Here is a 23,840-nt window from a genome sequence, read left to right as displayed (position 1 = left end):
GCGTGATACTAATCAGAAAGTCCACATCTTGCACTATGTGATTTCTATCTTTTCGGCAAGCTGAAAGAATACCAAGAAGGAAAGATATTGGTTGTTCAACATAGAAAATGTTAACGCAGCTGTTCTCGAATGGCTCCGTGACCAAGAAGCGGCTTTCAATCGTCGAGGAATTGAACAATTGGTAGAACGTTCCGATCGTTGTTTAAAGGGACTTGATGACTATCTTAAAAATGGTGTCATACATCTGCGTCACTATGAAGTGTAGTGGAGCATTCAGTAAAAGTTACTAGGCCTATCGTAATAATGTGTGAGTTCCTTTTCGAATTCCCCTCGTACGACGGTAAATCGACATTGCTAACATTGTTCTTCGTGCTGTCGTTTGATGTTAAGTGAGCGCAAGTATTTTCTTTGTCCTAAAGTGTTAGGAATTCCCAGGCCGTAGGGCCGCTGCGCTGCCTGCTTAGGATACACAACTGCCTCGACCGCGTCGTGACGAGGGAGCGGGAGATGCTCGGAGCGAGGCCGCGACCTTCGGTTCCAGCAGCGCGTACTCCAATAAAGCCATTTTCAGATGGCTGAGAGAAACAAGAGGCAAAACTGTAGGATGTACCTCCCAACATCGCTCATAGCATATCTCCGTTGCATCTTCATGCTTCCACAGACCTAAAAATATTTAATAGAAGAATAGATTTTCTTCTTCCATTAACGAATCACTTGTGGCAAAACTCTCCTTGGTGAGATACTCTGTAAAGCGAAAGCGGTAATAATAAATTTTTCCACATGATTCTCTCTATCCTTTACAAAATTCAGCAGTTTTACATGATTTTCTTTAGTCTGTATTGACAGAGAATCACAATTTCAAATTGTGCTAAAATAAGCTGTATCGGTTAATGTCCTCTAAAAAAAAATGACCGACTATTTGATCCGACACAGTGTCATTCTTGGATTGATCAGATGCTCCTGTGTGATTGTCCAGTGCCGGCCGGGGTGACCGAACGGTTCTAAGCGCTACAGTCTGGAACCGCGCGACCGCTACGGTCGCAGGTTCGAATCCTGCCTTGGACATGGATGTGTGTGATGTCCTTAGGTGAGTTAGGTTTAAGTAGTTCTAAGTTCTAGAGGACTGATGACCTCAGACGTTAATTCCCATAGTGCTCAGAGCCATTTGAACCATTTGATTGTCCAGTGTTCATCCTGGTATGACTGACACCCTTATTAATACTGCCGCCATGATGATATGTGGGACAATTACATTGACACCAGTTGCACGGCTCTCAGTGCTTTCAGGTACCATGTTTTGGAAGCAAGCATGTGAAATGGCGCAATGGTAAGATAATGGACGCGCATTGGGAAGGATGGGAATTCAAATCACCTTCAGAGCACCCAGGTTTAGGTTCTATGCGGTTTCTCTGAATCTCTCGAGGCAAATGCTGGAATAATTCTGTTCAAAATGACATAGTCGAATTCCTTCCCCATACTGAGACTGTACTCCATCTCTAATAGTCTTCTCATCGACGGGACGTTAAACACAAATCTTTCGTCCTTCATTAAATCTAGGTAGGAAAGTTTTGCTTCAGTAGCACATAGGTCTGAAGCACGAAACCGTTTATGAAAGTGTTTCTAGACTGCAGCAAACTGAGCTAACCTTCTTAGTGTATGAAGAAAGGAGTGAACATTTATGGCCTCCCATAATGTTATGTCAACTCAGGAGCCCTCTAAACTTTTGTCCGTGGTTGGCCAGCTTTGATCACTGTGGATTCAACTCAATCATTCATGCAGTGAGCACAGAGTCTGCAGAGTCATCCTGCTTGAGTGTGCACACCGATTATGTAAACATCAACGTTTATATCCGTATTCTGCAAGTCATCGTACGGTGTATGACGCTGGGGAGATATGGTACATCATTATTTTCTTGTGCCTTTGTCCTACATCGGCGCAGGGTCGGCATGGTTATAAAACTGATTTAACATGGTTAATTTCATGTGGTGGCGGGATGTCCTTCCTCTCCCTCTCGCCACCATGTGAACCCCCAGGGCGGAAAATGTGTACCCCAACAGCCTACTTGTGGTGTTTGCCGTGTGAAAGTGAGTGAAAGTTTTCTAAATGTTTGAAAATCGTGTAACTAACTCGGAACTTGGATACCAACCCGATATTCACCTAGGGGGATGTGGGAAACCACCTAAAAAGCACGACATTCGTCGTTAATTCGCTGGGCAGATTCGATCTAGGGCGGTGCACCTCCCCATCGCGGAAGCGGCGCCTTCACGCGCACGTCTATCAGGGCGAGTAAGGGAGATATTTACACTTTCGATAATATTCCATTCTCGAATGGTACACGGGAAGTAAAAATGTTTTTGCATTTCTGTTATAATCAGAACGTCTCTGCTTAGAGCGTATTGTTCATTAGGTGAGGTATATGGTGGAGAGTGTAACATATTTTTGACTCATTTTGAAACATAGGCTCTTGGAATTTTGTGATCAGGACTCACCGTGATGCACATTGTCTTTCATGCAGACTCCGCCATGAGGATAGTCGAGATCCAGAAAACGTCACACCTGATGGAGCAAAATTTCTGGATGATTTCCAAGTGGATTGGTAACATTTCACCAATGAGATGAAATGGTCATGAGAATTGTAACTTTTTTTTTTGCAGATGCATTCAACGCGACTAGTTAGCCCAGTGGGTACACGACTGACTGACACTCTACAGAAATGGATTCAATTCTGAATTTTTCTCTTATTTATCACCTTCTTTACGTTTAGAAATGATTTGTGTGTATAGGCAATTACGAATAGCATCGCGATTAGATTTCGTGTTGAGCCATAGAGTCCCGTTATGGAGGACTGAGTAAGTCAATTCGAAGGTAGGAGGAAGTCAGAGGCATACTACCTTCTAAACGCCTATCACTAGTACAGCATTCTGTTCCTGAGACAAATCTTTGAATTTCGGACAGTTTTCTTTTTTCTAATATGACAACTGCGCCAAAATAATAAAATGTACGTTAGGGAAGAACGGAGAAGGAATCCGGCCATACCCTCTCAAAGGAACCCTGCTTGTACTTGCGTTAAGCTAGTAGCATCAGCTAGTAGCATAATGGTAAGTATCCGGCATGGTAATTAAGATGTCCCGAGTTTGAGTACATTCACTGCTATATTTCTACTGCGAAAGCAAAGAGAGCTTCACTCCAAGTTTAAACGCAGCCAAAACCTCTCAGACAAACAGAAGCTAAACGATGTCAAAGTTAACGTAAGGAGGGCTATGCGTGAAGCGTTCAGTGAATTCGAAAGTAAAATTCTATGTACCGACTTGACAGAAAATCCTAGGAAGTTCTCTCTGGTCTTACGTTAAATCAGTAAGTGGCTCGAAACAGCATATCCAGACACTCCGGGATGACGATGGCATTGAAACAGAGGATGACACGCGTAAAGCTGAAATACTAAACACCTTTTTCCAAAGCTGTTTCACAGAGGAAGACCGCACTGCAGTTCCTTCTCTAAATTCTCGCACAAACGAAAAAATGGCTGACATCGAAATAAGTGCCCAAGGAATAGAAAAGCAACTGGAATCACTCAATAGAGGAAAGTCCACTGGACCTGACGGGATACCAGTTCGATTCTACACAGAGTACGCGAAAGAACTTGCCCCCCTTCTAACAGCCGTGTACCGCAAGTCTCTAGAGGAACGGAAGGTTCCAAATGATTGGAAAAGAGCACAGGTAGTCCCAGTCTTCAAGAAGGGTCGTCGAGCAGAAGCGCAAAACTATAGACCTATATCTCTGACGTCGATCTGTTGTAGAATTTTAGAACATGTTTTTTGCTCGAGTATCATGTCGTTTTTGGAAACCCAGAATCTACTATGTAGGAATCAACATGGATTCCGGAAACAGCGATCGTGTGAGACCCAACTCGCTTTATTTGTTCATGAGACCCAGAAAATATTAGATACAGCCTCCCAGGTAGATGCTATTTTTCTTGACTTCCGGAAGGCGTTCGATACAGTTCCGCACTGTCGCCTGATAAACAAAGTAAGAGCCTACGGAATATCAGACCAGCTGTGTGGCTGGATTGAAGAGTTTCTAGCAAACAGAACACAGCATGTTGTTATCAATGGAGAGACGTCTACAGACGTTAAAATAACTTCTGGCGTGCCACAGGGGAGTGTTATGGGACCATTGCTTTTCACAATATATATAAATGACCTAGTAGATAGTGTCGGAAGTTCCATGCGGCTTTTCGCGGATGATGCTGTAGTATACAGAGAAGTTGCAGCATTAGAAAATTGTAGCGAAATGCAGGAAGATCTGCAGCGGATAGGCACTTGGTGCAGGGAGTGTCAACTGACCCTTAACATAGACAAATGTAATGTATTGCGAATACATAGAAAGAAGGATCCTTTATTGTATGATTATATGATAGCGGAACAAACACTGGAAGCAGTTACTTCTGTAAAATATCTGAGAGTATGCGTGCGGAAGAATTTGAAGTGGAATGATCATATAAAATTAATTGTTGGTAAGGCGGGTACCAGGTTGAGATTCATTGGGAGAGTTCTTAGAAAATGTAGTCCATCAACAAAGGAGGTGGCTTACAAAACACTCGTTCGACCTATACTTGAGTATTGCTCATGAGTGTGGGATCCGTACCAGATCGGGTTGACGGAGAAGATAGAGAAGATCCAAAGAAGAGTGGCGCGTTTCGTCACAGGGTTATTTGGTAACCGTGATAGCGTTACGGAGATGTTTAACAAACTCAAGTGGCAGACTCTGCAAGAGAGGCGCTCTGCATTGCGGTGTAGCTTGCTCGCCAGGTTTCGAGAGGGTGCGTTTCTGGATGAGGCATCGAATATATTGCTTCCCCCTACTTATACCTCCCGAGGAGATCACGAATGTAAAATTAGAGATATTAGAGCGCGCACGGAGGCTTTCAGACAGTCGTTCTTCCCGCGAACCATACGCGACTGGAACAGGAAAAGGAGGTAATGACAGTGGCACGTGAAGTGCCCTCCGCCACACACCGTTGGGTGGCTTGTGGAGTATAAATGTAGATGTAGATGTAGATGTAGATTTATGTAAATCACGAAAAACTTTAATCTGTGTGGCCAAATGGAGATCTGAACCGTGTCCTCCCGAATGCGAGTATAGCGTGCTGACCACTGCGCCACCAAGCACGGTTCCTCCAGAGGTGAAGTTACTTAAGTCCTGATAGTTCACTTTACGACACGTATTTCCTCTTGTTGAAGATACTGACTGGAGTATTAGCCTTATAGGAAACGCTCCCCGAGGAACTTTCACTGCAGCACACTTATGCTAACAGCGTTGCGTAACGAAGGATGTTAAGAATGACCTACTTAGGGAGTTGAGCCACTTTACACCACCAGCTCGTCAGAACGCCCGTGCCATGCTGCATTCGCAGCGTTCTCGAGGTTTCTTTCCCATGGCGGACAACGATGGAAAGCACGCTAGTTTCTGTCATTTGTAAGTAGCGCCTGTTTTAAGCGGTGTATTAGATATACAGTATAGTCCATATCATGCACAAGAGGCAGAAAATAATCCTACTACACAAGTGAAATAAGCAGTCTGTAGTGTACCATTAGAGGAAACAGTTGGCTTGTCAAAATCGGATTTTTCATTTATACACACCACGTCCCTCTTGAAATGGTACCATATCTTAAAAACTTGAAACAGACAATCTTCATTTCTCAAATTACATAGCCTGTTGATAATGTGTAAGAGTTTTTCAATAAATACTGTTAACTAATCTTCAAAAGACAGCTTTACACCACCAGGTTTGCATATCACAGTAACTGTGAGAAATATAAGACTCGAATTGCACAGTAACTCCCAGCGGTTTCGTGTGAAAGTACAACACGTGCGTAAGCTCGGACGGGTTTTTCGTGCGACTCTTTGCAGCTAAGACATTAATTAAGTAGAGAGTAACTCCTGAACGGCCATGCAGGTAAGCCTGAGAACGGCACATGATGAAAGCGGACTTGTTTCTCATTCATTCTTGCTTCCAATTAAAGGTCGGCAACCTCCTGCGTGGAGCTGGGGAAACAGCCGAGGCCAGCGTGGCGAAATATCAGTGGTACTTGTTGCTCATATTCTCAACATGATATAGGGAAACTGGCTATAATACAGGCCTTTATTACCAATGTTTAGTTCCTTGCGTGATAACTTTCTAAGAACACATTTTTTTTAAAAATATTCTTGGAATTCCAGACAGAATTAAAGTGCTTAGATTGTCATTCGGTGTGGGCATAAAAATAAGCTAGCTTTATACTATGGTAAAAGAAATACTATCAATAATATTGTAAACAACCTTACCTAAGATGAAGAGCAAAGTCTTCATAGTGGACAGTTACTGGATGCTTTGTCCTTCTTTCATATACTCTGTAACAATCAAAACAAAACAATAATTACGTAAATTTTATTATTGTGTATTTTAATATATAATATTTGTAAAGTGAGATGCTTATTTTAAATTTAAAGTACAATATACGAATAAAAACAAATATGGTGTGATAAAGAATATTTTTTCCATCACTATTAAACAATGGACAGCAATCACTCGCAAAATCCGTTGTTTACTGGAGCAAATCTAAATTTCGACTACTGCACAGTCATCATTGGTTCTAAAAAATAAAAAGACAGTGGAATCAACACCAGATGCGAAATATCAGATGCCCAGGTACAGAAGACTATAAGTAAGTACATAGCAATAGCATACCAGTATTTTTTTTTTTAGTCGTATGACTAGGGCCCCCCATTGGGCAGACCGTTCGCCGGATGCCGGTCTTTCAATTTGACGCCACTTCGGCGACCTGCAGTCGATGAGGATGATAAGATGATGATGAGGACAGCACAACATCCAGCCCCTGAACGGAGAAAATTCCCCTACCCAGCCGGGAATCGAACCGAGGCCCAGGGGATTGACAATCCGTCACGCTAACCATTCAGCTACCGGGGGCGGACAGCATACAACTTGATAGCAGGTGACATAAGTCCCACGCCCGGGTGCCCGGGTTCGATTCCCGGCGGGGTTAGGGATTTTCTCTGCCTCGTGATGACTGGGTGTTGTGTGATGTCCTTAGGTTAGTTAGGTTTAAGTATTTCTAAGTTCTAGGGGACTGATGACCATAGATGTTAAGTCCCATAGTGCTCAGAGCAATTTGAACCATTTTTATTTTGATATAAGTCCCAATGTATAAAGAAACGAAATGATCGTGTGGCTTTGATGGCCGAAAGTCCCCATCCGGGTAAGTTCGGCCGCTGAGTTGAAAGTCTTATTTCGGGTGACGCCATAATTGGGCAGCTTGCGCGTTGGTGATGATGAATGATGATGAGGACAACATAACACCCAGTCCACGAGTGCAGAAATTCTGAAACCCGGCCGGGAATCGAACGCGTGCCTGCTGCATCGTAAGAAAACATGTTACCACTCAGTTAAGTAGGAGGACTTCTCTGAGCATCAATACTAATCAATGACATGGGCATGCATGTGACACACAGAGAGATGAGGCCTTTGTTTATATCATCGCTATCGGCATGAACATACATCACAGAGAACGTATGGTGTCCTCTATTGGAGTATACATCGAACAAAAATATTTTTGTTTGAATATTATTTAAAAAAACGTTTTTTGTAATAAAACCGTAACTGAGAAGTGGACCTTATAAAAGTGTATTTCTAGGGTTTACAAATTCATAGAAAGTGAATGACCCATAAAACAGCAACCATTTTATATGTGGGCAGAGACATAAGGTCCTGCAACGTCTTCTATGACTTTGTAAACCCTAGACGTATACGTTTATAATTTCCACTTATCCGCTTGCCCAGTGCCTTAATGTTTATCCAAAGACATATTGGGACCTATGTCACATATTATCAGCTGGTATGTTATTTTATGTACTTACTTACGGACTCTTGTACATGTGGTATTCGACATATTTTGTATAAGTTTTTGATTCCACCTGTATTTGTATTTTTTAACACCTATGATGTCTATGCAATAGTCCAGATCTAGATCTGCTCCAATAAACGAAGAATTCTGCAACCGATTGCTATCCTTTTCTTAATACCGAAAATCTCAGCGGTAGCTGCGTGCACAGGGGTCTAATGGATTCCAGTTTAGTTATATTTTTCCTTTCCGCCATGCTACTGTTTCAGAAATAAATCTCATTTATTTAGTCAGCAAAAGCATCGGGAGATTGTCAAGTGTAAATCTAATGTCTACTAAAGATACTTTTATGTACAACGAAAATCAGAGCTCATGATAAAGGCACTTATTAATTACATGAAACGAGTGAAGAACTGTCGACTACATTTTGAGACTACTGTTGTTACGAATACACGTGATGTGGATATCGATTGGTAAAAGACATGCACTCACTGGAGAAATAGAACAAGGTGAACGATGCCAGCTGACGTACTCTGCCATGTTGCTGCGGACCAACATGCTCACCATTTTCCACAGGAGACGATATTCAGGAGTAGAGGATTACTGCGAAGGAAAGAAAGGACATGCTTTCCCTTCAGCCTCTTTGCTATTTATTCTCTCTTCCACTGTGAGGAAATAGTCTATAATTTCAAACGCTTGGGGTTCAATAGTTGGCGCTCTTTTAAACTTTGAAATGAGACTTTTTATAATTCCCAATGACTGAGATTTAATATTTATTTGAAAGCGTACTGTAGTATTTACATTTAATCGGCACCAAAGTCTCGAGCTCAAACTTAACTGACGTAGAAAATGTGTCTAAATGCCCGTCGCAGAAAATTCGCAAGCTCACACTTGCCAGTGGGTTAACAGCCTATGATTCTGGTGATTTAGCACTCCGCTGACGACACTCAGGAGCAAACACAAGAGTGTTGCTCCAGGCCTGAACGCGAGAAAATGCCAGCAAACTTTCGAGGAAAACTAATAAAGTAGACGGACCTACTCATAAAATACTACTCGAAGGCCTGCCACATGCAAATGTATGGTTGGGTTGATTTGGGGAAAGAGACCAAACAGCGAGGTCATCGGTCTCATCGGATTAGGGAAGGATGAGGAAGGAAGTCGGCCGTGCCCTGACAAAGGAACCATCCCGGCATTTACCTCAAGCGATTTAGGGAAATCACGGAAAACCTAAATCAGAATGGCCGGACGCGGGATTGAACCGTCGTCCTCCCGAATGCGAGTCCAGCGCGAAAAGTAAGCACCTGAAAATGCGCTAAAAGTCTAGGCAGAGTGGATATAAAGTCTTAGGGCGATTTCATATGACTGACAGGAGTTGGCAACACAAACTTCAAAATATGTCTGGGGAGAAAAGAAGAGAAGGTAAGAGACAGTAAGAAAACATGATGAAGCTCATGACTGGTGGGATAAGTGCAAAGATTCCAGCAAATTCCTGTGCAACGAGTCTTGATTCCCCTAAATGCACGTTAAGTTATATTTCAATATCTATTAAAATATTAGCCACCTTATTAATGTGATGTAAATCTCTCTGTTAACATTGAATTGTGGGAATATGTTCGCGTTCATTCTTCACGTCGTTGTATTACACTCTAAAAATAGGCGTGCAGGTCTATGACAGTAATATCGAGCACGCTTTTTAGAGGGCACTGTAGAAACATCTAGCGTATTCAAGGGATACATCTAACGTAATTTTATTGTACTTTTTTAAAAATTAATTATGAAATGCACATACAATCATCAGACAAAAGTGGAATTTAATTCATGTAATTTGTTCTTTTTTATAATCTTAATGTAGAATCTTTATTACCATCCTTCGACATCAGCAATATTAGACTGTAGATAAATAGGCTCGGGAGTTGTTAGTGAAATACTGACTCATTTACAGCTTTCAGCATTTCGATACACATAAAAAAATTAAATGATCGATAAAGTCAAATATAGGGTACTTAAAACAATAAATGAAAATAAGTAAACATATGAACGAGCCCAGAATTTTCAATGTCTTCTCAACAGATCCTCTGAGTCACCTTGAGATCACACGAAATAATACCAAAGCATATATCACGCTTTTTTCGTCGATGAAGGTTTATCAATATGTTATTACTGTGATACGTGGCCCTTTATATTTCCTACATCATGCAATAGTTCTGGGTGGCAATGCTAGTAACTCAGATACAAAACAATAAGTATATCTCTAAACACAACATTCACTCCTTCAACAAACAGAAAAAAAATTCTGGAACAATGTAGAATCGAATCTCCGTCACGTGCTCTATCTAGCCGTCAGTACATGGAGTCACATAAATGGGATCAACGCTTGTTCCTCTCTAAACCGAACCGACTAAAAGACAATAACGGTGTAGAAAAGAAATATTAGCTGAAAAACATTTTGCGAGCGTTATTACACATATTCCACTTGTGTAAACTTCGAACGAATAGTAGTGTAACTATATTGTCGCTGTTACCATTGTTAAAGTGTGTTCGGTTGGAAAAAAATTCTGATGAAATTATATTGGTATTTTAACTTGTTTAATACATATTTCACGATTCACAACTTCAATGAATATTCGATTACCTTGCATAGTGACTCATGGCCACTTAATACTTCGTAAATTGATAAAATTTAATCTCCAAACAGGGGTAAATTTGTTAATATATGAACAACTGCGCTAAATTTGAGGAGAATCTGAGTAAATACAAAAAAGTTTATATTAATTCTATTTACACACAAGTGGGCGCGTCTCCCCCCCACCCCCCACCCTCCTACGTCCTCACACAGCACAGCGGAAGACGAGAGAGAAAGAGAGACAGAAATGGAGAAGGTGTATAAAAACTAGAAATATCAATAAAGAAATCGTTTTGACCAGTGAAGGAAACATTCACGAACAGATGCGAGTATTTTCACACTTATGGGCTTCAAGAAGAGGTGAAACTGATCGTTAAAGTAGAAGGAGAAAGAGGAACTTACACGAACGCGGATAAAATATTTGATCAAAAGTAGCCGAACAAGCATATGTAATGTAGTAATCGCGACTGAAGGCTACGATAGGGAGACCCGCCAGTAGACATGGGGGCGGTGAGTATTATGTTGCCAGTGGAGAAACAGTAACAGTAGACTGCGTTGTTCAGAGAGCCCAAGGACTTGAGCGTGGACTAATCATTAGATGTCACCCGAGTAACAAATCCACGAGGGACATTTCGGGCCTCGTAGATCTGCCCAGGTCAGCTGATGGTGAGGTGATTGTGAAGTGGAAACGCGAAGGAACATCCATAGCAACACCGAGATTAGGCAGACCTCATGTACTGACGCAGCATTTCCGAGGGTGGTTGTAAAAAGTCGCAAAAAGTCAGCGGGGGAAATCACTCGTGACTGCCAAAGTGCTACAAGCAGTCCAGCTAGCACATCTAAAGTGGTGTAAAGAGCGACACCACGGAACACTGAATGACTGAAAACGAACGATTCGGAGTTATGAATAGCACTTCACCCTGTAGCAATCCAATGGAACGCTTTAGGTTTGGAGAATGCTTAGAAAACGTTACCTGCCGTCGCCCTAACGCCCACACGGAAGTACGGAAGAGGTGTTGTTACGTTATGGGAAGGTTTTTCATGGTTAAGGTGTTGTCCATTATTGCGTTAAAGAAAACGGTAAATGCGGAAAGATACAAAAACACATTTTACAACAATGTGCATTGCGTATAGCAGAGAGACAGTTTGGAGACGATCATTGTTTGTATTAGTGCACCCTGTAATAAAGCAGAATCTGTGAGGAAGTAGTTTGCACACAATAAAGAGACTCGCCTGTCCAGAGTCCTGGCCTGAACCCAATGGGATGAGTCAGAACGTCAACTTAGCTCCAGACCGCAGCGTCCAACATCACTACCTTCTCTGGCTTCGGCTCTTGAGGAATAGTCCTGAAAGTGTCCCCAGCAAAGTTCAAGTCGCCATGAAGGTGAAGTGGGGACACATCACATATTAATGTCCACTAATAGCTGTCCAGATATTTTGATTTAACAGTGTATGTTATCATATTCAGTGACTACAATGTGCATATGAATATTTTATTCGGCTTGCGACGCCAAAGACCTACGTACATAGTATCACTGTTCCAAGAATCAAAAATGCAAAAGATACGTCACAGATTAGACAGGGGTCGCCGGCCGCGGTGGCCGAGCAGTTCTAGGCACTTCAGTCCGGTACCGCGCATTGCTATGGTCGCAAGTTCGAATCCTGCCTCGGGCATGGATGTGTGTGATGTCCTTAGGTTAGTTAGGTTTAAGTAGTTCTAAATTCTAGGGGACTGATGACCTCAGCTGTTAAGTCCCGTACTGCTCAGAGCCATTTGAACCAGTTTTGAGACGGAGGTCTTCCTTGACTTATAACGATTACATGGTATTCGAGAAAGGCAATCTATCCATAGAAAACCAATAACAAACTTGAACGTAGTCATTTTCCGAGCTTCAAATAATGTTTATCGACGATCTTGTCCCGAAGAAATGTCGGAAATACTCTTTTACTGGTCTACATACACATTATCAATACGTCCAGTACATTTTATCAACTAATAAGTAGTGATGCAAGAAGACAGACAGAAAATTTGAGCCGCGCGGGATTAGCCGAGCGGTCTGGGGCACTGCAGTCATGGACTGTGCGGCTGATCCCGGCGGAGGTTCGAGTCCTCCCTCGCGCATGTGTGTGTGTGTTTGTCCTTAGGATAATTTAGGTTAAGTAGTGTGTAAGCTTAGGGACTGATCGTAAGGTTCCACACACATTTGAACATTTTATTGAACAGAAAATTTGAAGGCAAAGGCTAGTGAATTTCAGTAGCAAAACAGTAATCCGGTACGCTACATTAAAAGTCATTTGGAGCGATTCTAGGCTAGTACTGAAACCTTAAATAATACTAGATGGGATGACATTTGAGTCCTCATTGGTCTAATTCTAACTCCGCCATATCACAGAAGCATCCATTTTTTGATGTTCGATTAGTAGTTCCTAACTGTAAGTGATTATGGAGATATGTGAGTTGATGTTCTTTGCTGGTGAATATATGTCTCATTTCCTTTGTGTGTGTCGGTCTGTATGTCTCTTCGTGAACCAATCTCAAGCACACCATTTCTCGAAGAAGACTTTCAGACGGAGCCGTTTTATCTTTTATACTTGTTGTTGGAGTCTACTTGAGGGACAAAATGATTTGATACACTTTATTTAACGTCAAGAAGTTTCCATTTTACAACTATAATGCAAGGGAATTTTCATTTTCACAGACACCCCTTTAGAGGCATGTCTACGAGTTCTGAAAGACGTAGTTATTTTGTTGGGTGACGATTTGTGTTTTCTGTATCCGATTTCAGTCTTATGGTACTCTAGTACCCCACCGAAAGAGGTGGTAAAATCGGGAATGGTGCGGTTCAGATCCCCGTACAGCCATTCAGACGTAGGATTCCATAAATCACTTAAAGCAAGTGCCGGGACGGTTAGTTTCAAAAAGGACTCGGCCAATTTCCTTTAACCAATGATACCTTGCACTCCGTCTATAACGACCTCGTCGTTGGTGGAACGTTATATCCTAATCCTCCTCCCGCTTCCAAATCTTCAATGACCACTCTAGATCTCTTCGCTCGTTTCGTGTTAATGAAGATGTAATCAGACGAAAGAGGCTCAAACGTGGTAATAAGACACTAAGCAGATTCATTTGCTTGCAGCCTAAACGTATTCATAGTTCTATCAACAATTTGCTTTTTTTTTTACCGAAAAGCGGCTTCACGATTGCTACCGGAGTATTCTGAACGCAGTCTCCTCGACAAAGAATCCAAAGTTCTTCTGTTACATCTGTAAAGACACTATGTGTATGAGACCATGCGGGGTGAAACATTGTGGAAGACAATAAGTTTATGTTCGGAATAAGCTTGGCCGAAGTCCTTACTCGACCACCTCAGTCACGTTTCCTGTGGGGTTATCTGTCTGAATGACGCAAACGTCGCTATGCTTCCAAAAAACTGACCGAAATCTGTATCTGGCTCTTTTTCTCCGTCTCTAACAATATTGTCAATGGGATGCTGAAATTCAATGCTAATTTCCAGTGTATGGGTAACGACTGCATTCGCGAGAATTGTCGCATCCAGTAACGTCTGCTCTCACCTGGTGGCAGGTTGATCGTATCAGTTCCGGTTTTTGTTAGCTACATCCATCTCCCTAATGGAAATGGCGATGTAGTGATTATGTGAGTGACTGATTGAAAATAGAAAATGTCTCTTTCGAATCCTGGGAGATGGTGACTGTATTACTAAGGCTGTAAACAGTCCTTGACCTATATGCGCTACGACTCTGTTGACCTAATTTTTCGTGATTCTATGTTAAATTCTTAGGGGCAATCTAAGTACCGTTGCAGTTGGACCGTGCAGCTTGTGGATATTCTAAATAGTGATCTTACAATACACCATATAAATTTAGGAAAATCAGATACGTTGACGATATATAGTATTTTTTAGTGAATAATTCCAAGCAAGCTGCAAATGGTCTAATTAGTAAACTTTCTCCTTTACTACAAGCTTGTTTCGGCTTTAGCACCATCCATAAGTTAACCTGCAGATGTTACTTTCGATGAGTATACTTACGTTTATAAGAGTTGTACAGAAAGATCAGTTTGCATACATATTTACATCTCGTTGGAATAGGTACCCATATTGCACCAGTGAATAAACTGTCGACCGTCTATTTGTTGCTAGATCGGTATAATCGCGTAAGTTTTGTTTGCATAGAATATTTTCGCAGAACAGTTTTGGCAGTTAGAATGACAATTTATTCTCGGTGATGCTTTATGTTTACAATGCAGTCTTTGCTAGTCAGTGATGTCAGTCGCGTTTCATTGCTATTATAATTTTGTTATCGTTTTTATCTATGACTATCTTTGGTTGCAGAAAAACGTAACTAACATCAGTGACTAGCAAAGACTGCACTGTAAACATAAAGCATCAACGAGAATAAACTGTCATTCTAACTGTCAAAAGTATTTTGCGAAAATATTCTATAGAAACAAAACTTACGCTATTATAGCGACCTGGCAACAAATAGACAGTCGACAGTTTACACACTGATGCAATATGGGCACCTTTTCCAACTAGATGTAAGTATGTATGCAAACTGACCTTTCTGTGCAACTTTTACAAAAGTAAGTATACTCCCCAAATGTAACATCTACAGATTTACTTGGTAATGGCGATATAGCCCAAACAAGCTTGTAGTAAAGAAGGAGAATTACTAATTAAACCATTTGCAGCTTGCCTGGAATTATTCACTACAAAACGTCATATTATGATGTGATCTACGCTGCGGGCCCACCGGTAAAGAAGACATACAGTATGTAATGCAGGCCAGCAGATACGAAGTCTGTTAGGCACAGTTATCAGAACGGCAGTATTATATTTCATTGGACTAAAACAAAGTATAAAGTTTCAGAAATATTTCAGAAACTTCGTTTTTACATGGTAGACAATGACGTGCTCATATAAAGTACATAAGTACATATTCAAAAGATGTCAGTGGGCTAATTTTTGAGCACAGTCATATTACAGGTAAAATTTTTTGTTTCTTTCGATTACAGAACTGCAGGTCGCTGTTAGTGTTTGTAAACAGTGGTGCACCGCACTGGACCTATTTCCTTAAAAAATTAAATGTAATACAAACACTTTTGACAGTTAGAATGACAGTTTATTCTCGTTGATGCTTTATGTTTACAGTGCAGTCTTTGCTAGTCACTGATGTTAGTTACGTTTTTCTGCAACCAAAGATAGTCATAGATAAAAACGATAACAAAATTATAATAGCAATGAAACGCGACTGACATCACTGACTAGCAAAGACTGCATTGTAAACATAAAGCATCACCGAGAATAAATTGTCATTCTAACTGCCAAAACTGTTCTGCGAAAATATTCTATGCAAACAAAACTTACGCGATTATACCGATCTAGCAACAAATAGACGGTCGACAGTTTATTCACTGGTAACTGACATTCTCTAGTATCCCAGGAATATCTTCGGATCCTATTTTTTATTTAGAAATTGCGTTTTTTAATTATTGCATAATGATAATGAAATCACGAAATCAGAGTAGTGTAAAAGGGTGAAGCATGTCCGACAAGCCGGCCGAAGTGGCCATGCGGTTCTAGGCGCTGCAGTCTGGAGCCGCGAGACCGCTACGGTCGCAGGTTCGAATCCTGCCTCGGGCATGGATGTGCGTGATGTCCTTAGGTTAGTTAGGTTTAACTAGTTCTAAGTTCTAGGGGACTAATGACCTCAGAAGTTGAGTCCCATAGTGCTCAGAGCCATTTGAACCATTTTTTGTCCGACAAGTCCAGCAGCTTAGTCGTGCAAATTTCTCATAAGGTCTACTACGTGAGTGATTGGCTGTGTCGTGTGACAGACCGTGATGAAGAAAATAAACTACCGTATTAAATATTATGTGCCCTTCCCATGTTACAGTGAGTGTCGTACACAGGCTACCCCCAGGAAGCATCCTGCTAATATCGTGTCAAACCCCTTCTAGCCTTGATAATAACCTCGTCTGGGTAGGATGAGTGTCCGCTCATTTCTTCAACTGTAACACCTCCACCTGACTAGATCCCGTAAAGTTACTAAACTAAGAGGACATTGCTTGCGACGTATCTCTCGCTCTTGCAAGTAGTCTCAGACTTTTTCCATGGGATTAAGATGGAGTGATTTAGCGGGTTCGTTGAGTTTTTCCATAGAGTGTCTGAGTGTTCGCCGAACCAGGAACGTATATATGCAGCCTTGTGAACACGGTTGTTATCGTCTCTGAAGGCGGGAGTGTCCGCAGCATACTCATCACAAAGATGTAGAAGAAAGGACAACATATGGACACCGAGAACTTTGAAGTATACATTCTGGTTCAGTTCAGGATAACCTGAATGAGTGGGCCCAAGTCAGGGAACGAAAAATAGCTAGCGATCTAGCAGAGTCAACTCCGGCCTGCATGATACCCTGCACACACTGTAGACTAAACGCCTCATCGGGACATCGGTGCACTCGACGCCTTGCATCATTTAAAAAGGGCAAAATCGCAACTCGTCGGACTACACTGTAGGCCCCAGTGAGCTACATTCCAGTTTTTGTGTTTTTTTTCGCGATTGAAGATATGCAGCTTCTTGTGCCGTTGTGATCAATGTCCACTCGGTACCTGGCTTTTATGGATCTGTATTCATTAACAGTAGCAATTTCTATCGGGTTTGAAACCTGCTGTCATTGACAAGGCGTGACATTCGCCTCTGATCCATCATGTCCGGCCGCTATGGCCGAGCGGTTCTAAGCGCTTCAGTCCGGAACCGCGCGATTGCTACAGTCGCAGGTGCGAATCCTGCCTTTGGCATGGATGAGTGTGATGTCCTTAGGTTAGTTAGTTTTAAGTAGTTCTAAGTTCTATGGGACTGATGACCTCAGATGTTAAGTCCCATAGTGCTCAGAGCCATTTGAACCAATTTGAGCCACCACGGTTAAGATATTTTCACGGCCAGGTTTATTAAGCCGTGTCTGATGGCAGTAAGGGGTACACTATTTGTTGTAGATATGATGGACAATCCACGTTGGTACGCCAATAAATCGAGTAGCTTTATTCATGGCGTGGTCGTAGGCACGACCAAACACAATAGATCGTTTTTGACATTCTCCTCGTTGGCTGATTTTGCTGATCTGATTCCATACAGCCGACTGGCATACACTCACCACTTCACAGCCATGATTTAACGTCGGTGATGGAGAGTCACCTGACAGCCTGGTACCAGTTCTACACCATCTACAGCGTTCCAAAGCGAACACTGGGCACTTTTGACGTACTGAGTAATATCTTGTACCGTGATTTTATATTAAAGCTGAAAAAATTATGAAAAATTATTTTGTCAGTATACGCCGTTACGCCATGAGTCTATTGGATCAGAAAAGAAACACAGTAACTTGCAAGTACACTCACGGACAAGTCCTCAATAAGCTCTGCCCAGAATACGAGAAGCTTTCAGTAAGCAATACAACTCTTTTCTGAAAGCGGATTGATTTCATTCCGAATTCCAGTATACCACATTATTCCCCACTGTTTTCGCTACAAACCCCTATTTTTCAACATATCTCCGTTCGGTACGACGGCCATACACTACCTTACTGAGAAGACCTGTATACCCGTTTGGTACCACTCTACTGGTAGACATCGGAGCCAACGTCTTGCTGCATCAATAACCTCCCCATTACCCAAGTACAGCTTCCGACGGAGCTGTTGGGTCAAACAGATGAAAGTCGGATGGGCGAGATCCCGGGCTGTAGTGTGGATGAAGAAGAACAGGCCAATTAAGTTTTGTGTGCTCCTCGCGGGTACGCACACTTGTATCAGGCCTTGTCTTGTCATGGAGACGGAGAAATTCGTTTGCATTTTTGTGGCGACGAACGCGCTGAAGTCGTTTCTTCTACTTCCTTATGGGCACACACCACTGTGCTGTGTACCCCAACTGGTGGACGAGTCTGTCAACGCTACCAGCAGATACGTCCAGTTAAGGTGTTGGATTGTGATCTGTCTGTCACCTCGAATGAGAGTGTCCGCACGCTCCAACATTGCAGGAGTCACAGCTGTGTGCGACCGGCCGACACTCAGGACATCGGACAAGTTTGCACGATCTTGTTGCAACCATGACAGACGCCTCGCTTTCGTTCACTGACAGGTCTCCGTAGACATTCTGCAAGCGCCTATGAATATCTACGGTGCTCCGGTTTTTCGCCAAAAGAAACTCAATGACAGCTCTCCGCTCGGAACACACCTCCGTTACAGACACCATTTTGAAGGCTACGTATAGCACCGCCACCAACCGGAACTTCCATGAAACTATAGGGGCTGAAAAGGGAATATTATACGATGTCGCACAAAAAATTCCACATTTTTCCAACCGAAATTGGCCGAGAAAAAACGTGTCACATTGCTTATCGAACGCCCCTTGTACGTAAACTGGTTCCATGATTGATCCGAATATGTAGAGAAACATAAAAACACACTGTGTCCTCTCAATTTTATTTCCTCTCTCCTCTTAACGGCAACAGTTAGCTTGATACAGTCCTTCACAATCAACGGAAATCTTATACTCGATCAGGAATGGAAGCAGTATTTTTAATTTAAGGCAACAACACACTAACTTCCGAGGCACTCGAGATCACCTCCCACACCGTCTGACGTTCTACAGTGTTTGAAACACGGAATTCGCATGCGGAAAACGGTGGTTCAACGCCCTTTTGGGTCCGCTCTTTAGCTTATCTTTCATTTGACTAAATAACTGCAGTAATCTGGATGATTTCATATTAAACGTCACTTTCGAGCCTTTCCTCTTCATTTGTCCCGTGGGTAAATGCTACCAGTTATAGACAGTGCGTAAAATTAAACTGCTTATTCGCCTGCCTTATCCGTGAGTGAGTTCTACCCAGGGAATCATTCAATACATGGATGGATGGTGATCAGCTATAGAGATCCAGCTCTGATCAGGGCTCTCGCTGGCGTGTTTATTTTGAACCAAAGGTATTCTCACAGGGTGTAAATCTGAAGTTCTACAGAAACCTTTTCTGTGTATATGGAATCTGTACAGGGCCTAACAACACTGACTGCAATCAGAGTAATATCTGAAGTCGGATATAAGGGAAACACGGCCTGTGATCAGTGGTTGTACTATTTACCCATCTTATTTAATCTTCATTTTGGTTATATGAGTTTCTGTGGGGATAACCGACGTGATTCATTGTTATAGATTACCTTCAACTCCTTCTCCAATCATTTTGTAAACTAAGTCAGTTCTCTGTGACAATGACTTCTTTTTCAGTGAAAATTCAAGAAATGGGGCAAAGGGTCAATATTTGGATGAGCCAAGTGATATAAAATCTGCCATTAGACCAAGTTTTATCACCACGTGAAAAACAAGTTGCTCCGATCGGTTAAAGCATCTTTGGTTTGTCTCAGATCCTTACCAATTTGCATTGACGGAAGAGATAGAAAATTCTTATACAATAAATGAATCATCTAATCAGCCCGAGACACCATATCGGACGATATAAAATAGACAATACACATGTCTAACAGTTTAGTATAAAAATTATTAGAGCAAATGTTTCAAAATCGACACAAAAAGCTATTGCGTTCTCTCAAATACATCTCGGTTAATGAGAAGAATTCTAAAATTCGTAGTAATTGGCGGAAAGTCAACGAGTAAAACAGAAGTGATTTCTGGCGTTCCCCAAGATAGTGTTATAGGTCCTTTGCTGTTCTTTATCTATATAAACGATTTGGGAGACAATCTGAGCAGCCGCCTTAGGTTGTTTGCAGATGACGCTGTCGTTTATCGACTAATAAAGTCATCAGAACTTCAAAACAATATTCAAAACGATTTAGAAAAGACATCAGAATGGTGTGAAAATCGGTTGTTGACACTAAATAACGAAAAGTGTGAGGTCATCCACGTGCGTGCTAAAAGGAATTCGTTAAACTTCGGTTACACGAAAACTCAGTCAAATCTAAAGGCCGTAAATTTAACTAAATACCTAGGGATTACAATTACGAACAACTTAAATTGGAAGGAACATACAGAAAATGTTGTGGGGAAGACTAACCAAAGACTGCGTTTTATTGGCAGGACACTTAGCACGCCTACACTATGCTTGTCCGTCCCCTTTTAGAATACTGGTGTGCGGAGTGGGATACTTATCAGATAGGACTGACGGAGTACATCGAAAAAGTTCAAAGAAGGACAGCACGTTTTGTATTATCGCGAAATATGGGAGAGAGTGTCACTGAAACGATACAGGATTTGGGCTGTACATCATTAAAAGAAAAGCGTTTCTCATTGCGACGGAATCTTATAACGAAATTCCAATCACCAACTTTCTTCTCCAAATGCGAAAATATTTTGTTGACACCTACCTACATAGGGAGAAATGATCACCTCGATAAAATAAGGGAAATCAGAGCTCGTACGGAAAGATATAGGTGTTCGTTCTTTTCGCGCGCTATACGAGATTGGAATAATAGAGAATTGTGAAGGTGGTTCGATTACCCCTCTTCCAGACACTTCAATGTGATTTGCAGAGTATACATGTAGATGTAGATGTATGGATTTCGGCTCGTATGGGGATGTACCAACAGCAGCTCTTCAAGCGCATGTTCAACAAAATGGTGTAGGATGGGTTACTAGCAGTCCACACAGGGTAACGACCAAATTCAGGAGACACTTCAGGGAAATTTCTGAGTATTTTGGCATAATAGACCCGTGGTTTCCAACGGCTTGTAACAGAATAGTAACGTATTTTTGAGTCATTAGATTTGTTACCTCAGTTATCTTCGTTTCTGCGAATGCACTTTCACACTGCAAATCGGCCAACTCCTCATTAGTAAACATATCCAAACCGCTTTGCATCATATGAAACACACAATTGATGCTACTGGAAAAACTAACCCGAGTCGGAGCCGCACAGTAACTGTCCACCTCATTCTTCGCCCTCAGCAATGAGGGCGAAGAATAAGGTGGACAGTTGCTGTTGTAGCAGCGCTTACCGTAAGTAAATGAAACATGTTTGTTTACAAACAAGACAAAGAAGGGATACCAACAACATTTCCACAGGTTTGAAAATATTTTCATTGTAGTAGATATAAAAAGATTAAAGCTGATAAGAATCAATCGAAATTCAGTTACTGCGTAAAGATCAACTGGAGACTGCAGGCTATTATACCGAAATATTCAGAAAATACCCAGAACAACTTTTTAAATTTTGTCGGCAAAGTTCGCATTCACCCAGAATATTCTTCACCATAATCGTACCGTGGCTTGCTGAATACAAATGGAGACGTAAATGAGACAGAATCAATACAGGAAATTCGTCAGTGAAGCTACCCCTAGAGACTTAACTAAATTTGTTGGCGAACTTATAAATTTTTGATACTTTATAGAAAACTACGTAATAAAACCTCACTCTAACAGTATTTGTCGAGCACATTGTAGTATGGAAGGATTACAGTTTTACTTTAAAAGTTCATTTCATAATACTAACACAGTCTTCTAGAACCCATGTAGAATATATAATCTAGAAAAAAAATCCTATCAACTTGTGAAGATAACACGCTCTAGCAGTGAAGTGAGAAGGAGGTAGTGTAGCTTAGTAGCCACTTTAAAAAATAAGCAAGCTCACACTTAGCGGAGAGCGCAGGAAAGAGCAGGAGAGCAGCAGAGGTACTCACGGGCGGTGCGATGCGGCGGGCGAGCGTGTCCAGCTGGTTGTGAGCGGCGGCGGAGCCCCGAGCGCTCATCTTGAGACGCGTCCCCTCCAGAGATGAGCCGGGGGCCGCCCCTCGCGCCTCTGCGTGCGTTGCGCAAGGTCGCTGCTACCGGGAAAGCCGAGACGCCAGACGCGCCAGCCTTGGTCGCTCTTTCCAGGCTCCATTTGCCGCTTCCCCTCTTCTCAGTCCTTTCACGTTCCTACAAGGACACGTGCGTTGTCCGTAATCGAATTTTCTTGCTTGCACTTCTTTTCTAGGTTCGCAGAAAGGCTCACAATCGTTACTCACAGAATAGCACCATTACTCCGCTACTGGACACTGCGAGGAATGTGCAGCGGATCTGTTCTCACCAGATGACTTCATCTGCGGGTTTGGCGCTGAGAATCAGATATTCGTCATCCTCTATAGGTATAAATATGCGGCACGATTCGGTTCAGGTCCGTAGATCCAGTTTCAAGTGTACGATCTCGCTACATTGTTTTCGAAAATTTTATGTGTGACGCATGATATGAGACCAACTGAATGCTACATTCATCCATAAAACTTTAGCATCCTTACTGTATCTCCAGACTTCGTATCATATAATGAATATTTTTCCAAAAGTTGTACCCTACACTGACAAGGTCCTCCTCAGACTAGTGTTGTTCCTATAGAACCCCACTGTGGAGTTTGGTCCAAGTGTACGGAATCAGCTCCCAGATATGTGAGTGGTTCGAAAACTTCTTAAGTAAGAGAACCCAGAAAGGTATCATGGACGGCAAAAATTTATTCAAAATGGTTCAAATGGCTCTGAGCACTATGGGACTTAACATCTATGGTCATCAGTCCCCTAGAACTTAGAACTACTTAAACCTAACTAACCTAAGGACAGCACACAACACCCAGCCATCACGAGGCAGAGAAAATCCCTGACCCCGCCGGGAATCGAACCCGGGAACCCGGGCGTGGGAAGCGAGAACGCTACCGCACGACCACGAGATGCGGGCAAAAAAAAAAAAAAAAAAAAAAAAAAAAAAAAAAAAAAAAAAAAAAAAAAAAAATTATTAGGAACGAGGATGTCATCTTGGGGATCCAAAAGAAATGTGATAGAACCACTCTTGATCTCTATATACACAAGCGATCTGACGGAGAGAGTGAGCAGCAACTGCGTCTGTTTGCTGATGACTCTGTACTGCACGGGAAAGTTTCGTCATTGGGTAACTGTATGAGGGTACAGAATGACTTAGACAAAATTTCCATTTGGTCTGATGAATCGCAGTTAGCTGTAAATGTAGACAAAATGTAAGTTAATGCAGATGAGTAGGAAAATAAACCTTGTTATGTTAGAGTGCAGTATTACACTGAAGAGCCAAAGAAACTTGTACACTTGCCTAATACCGTGTGGGCCCCCGTGAACACGCAGAAGTGTCACAACACGACGTGGGATGGACTCAACTAACGGCCAAAGTAGTGCTGGAAGGAACTGACGCCATGATTCCTGCAGTGTTGTCCATAAACCAGTAAGAGTACGACAGGGTGGAGATCTCTTCTGAACAGCACGTTACAAGCCATCCCAGATATGCTCAGTAATGTTCATGTGAGG

General features: G+C 42.0%; 1 protein-coding gene across 2 annotated transcripts in view; it reads right to left on the bottom strand.

Annotated features, from left to right (window-relative positions):
- LOC126470376 (probable inactive serine/threonine-protein kinase scy2) overlaps positions 1-22,310 on the bottom strand; it is a 55,460-nt gene extending 33,150 nt beyond the window's left edge. The window contains exons 1-2 of one of the 2 annotated variants that reach the window (XM_050098202.1): positions 22,220-22,310; positions 6,325-6,390 (exon numbers count right to left, since the gene is read on the bottom strand). In XM_050098202.1, the coding sequence (XP_049954159.1) occupies positions 6,325-6,349 (25 nt within the window). In that variant the 5' untranslated portion in view covers positions 6,350-6,390; positions 22,220-22,310. Of the gene's footprint in view, positions 1-6,324; positions 6,391-22,170; positions 22,189-22,219 lie in introns of those variants that run through there. The other variant, XM_050098203.1, reaches the window with a different exon arrangement.
- Positions 22,311-23,840: the final 1,530 nt, after the last annotated feature.

The sequence above is a fragment of the Schistocerca serialis genome, chromosome 3 (assembly GCF_023864345.2).
Source record: "Schistocerca serialis cubense isolate TAMUIC-IGC-003099 chromosome 3, iqSchSeri2.2, whole genome shotgun sequence".
Lineage (NCBI taxonomy): Eukaryota > Metazoa > Arthropoda > Insecta > Orthoptera > Acrididae > Schistocerca > Schistocerca serialis.
Note: the sequence above shows the minus strand (reverse complement) of the source record. Positions and strands in the feature narration are given on the sequence as shown.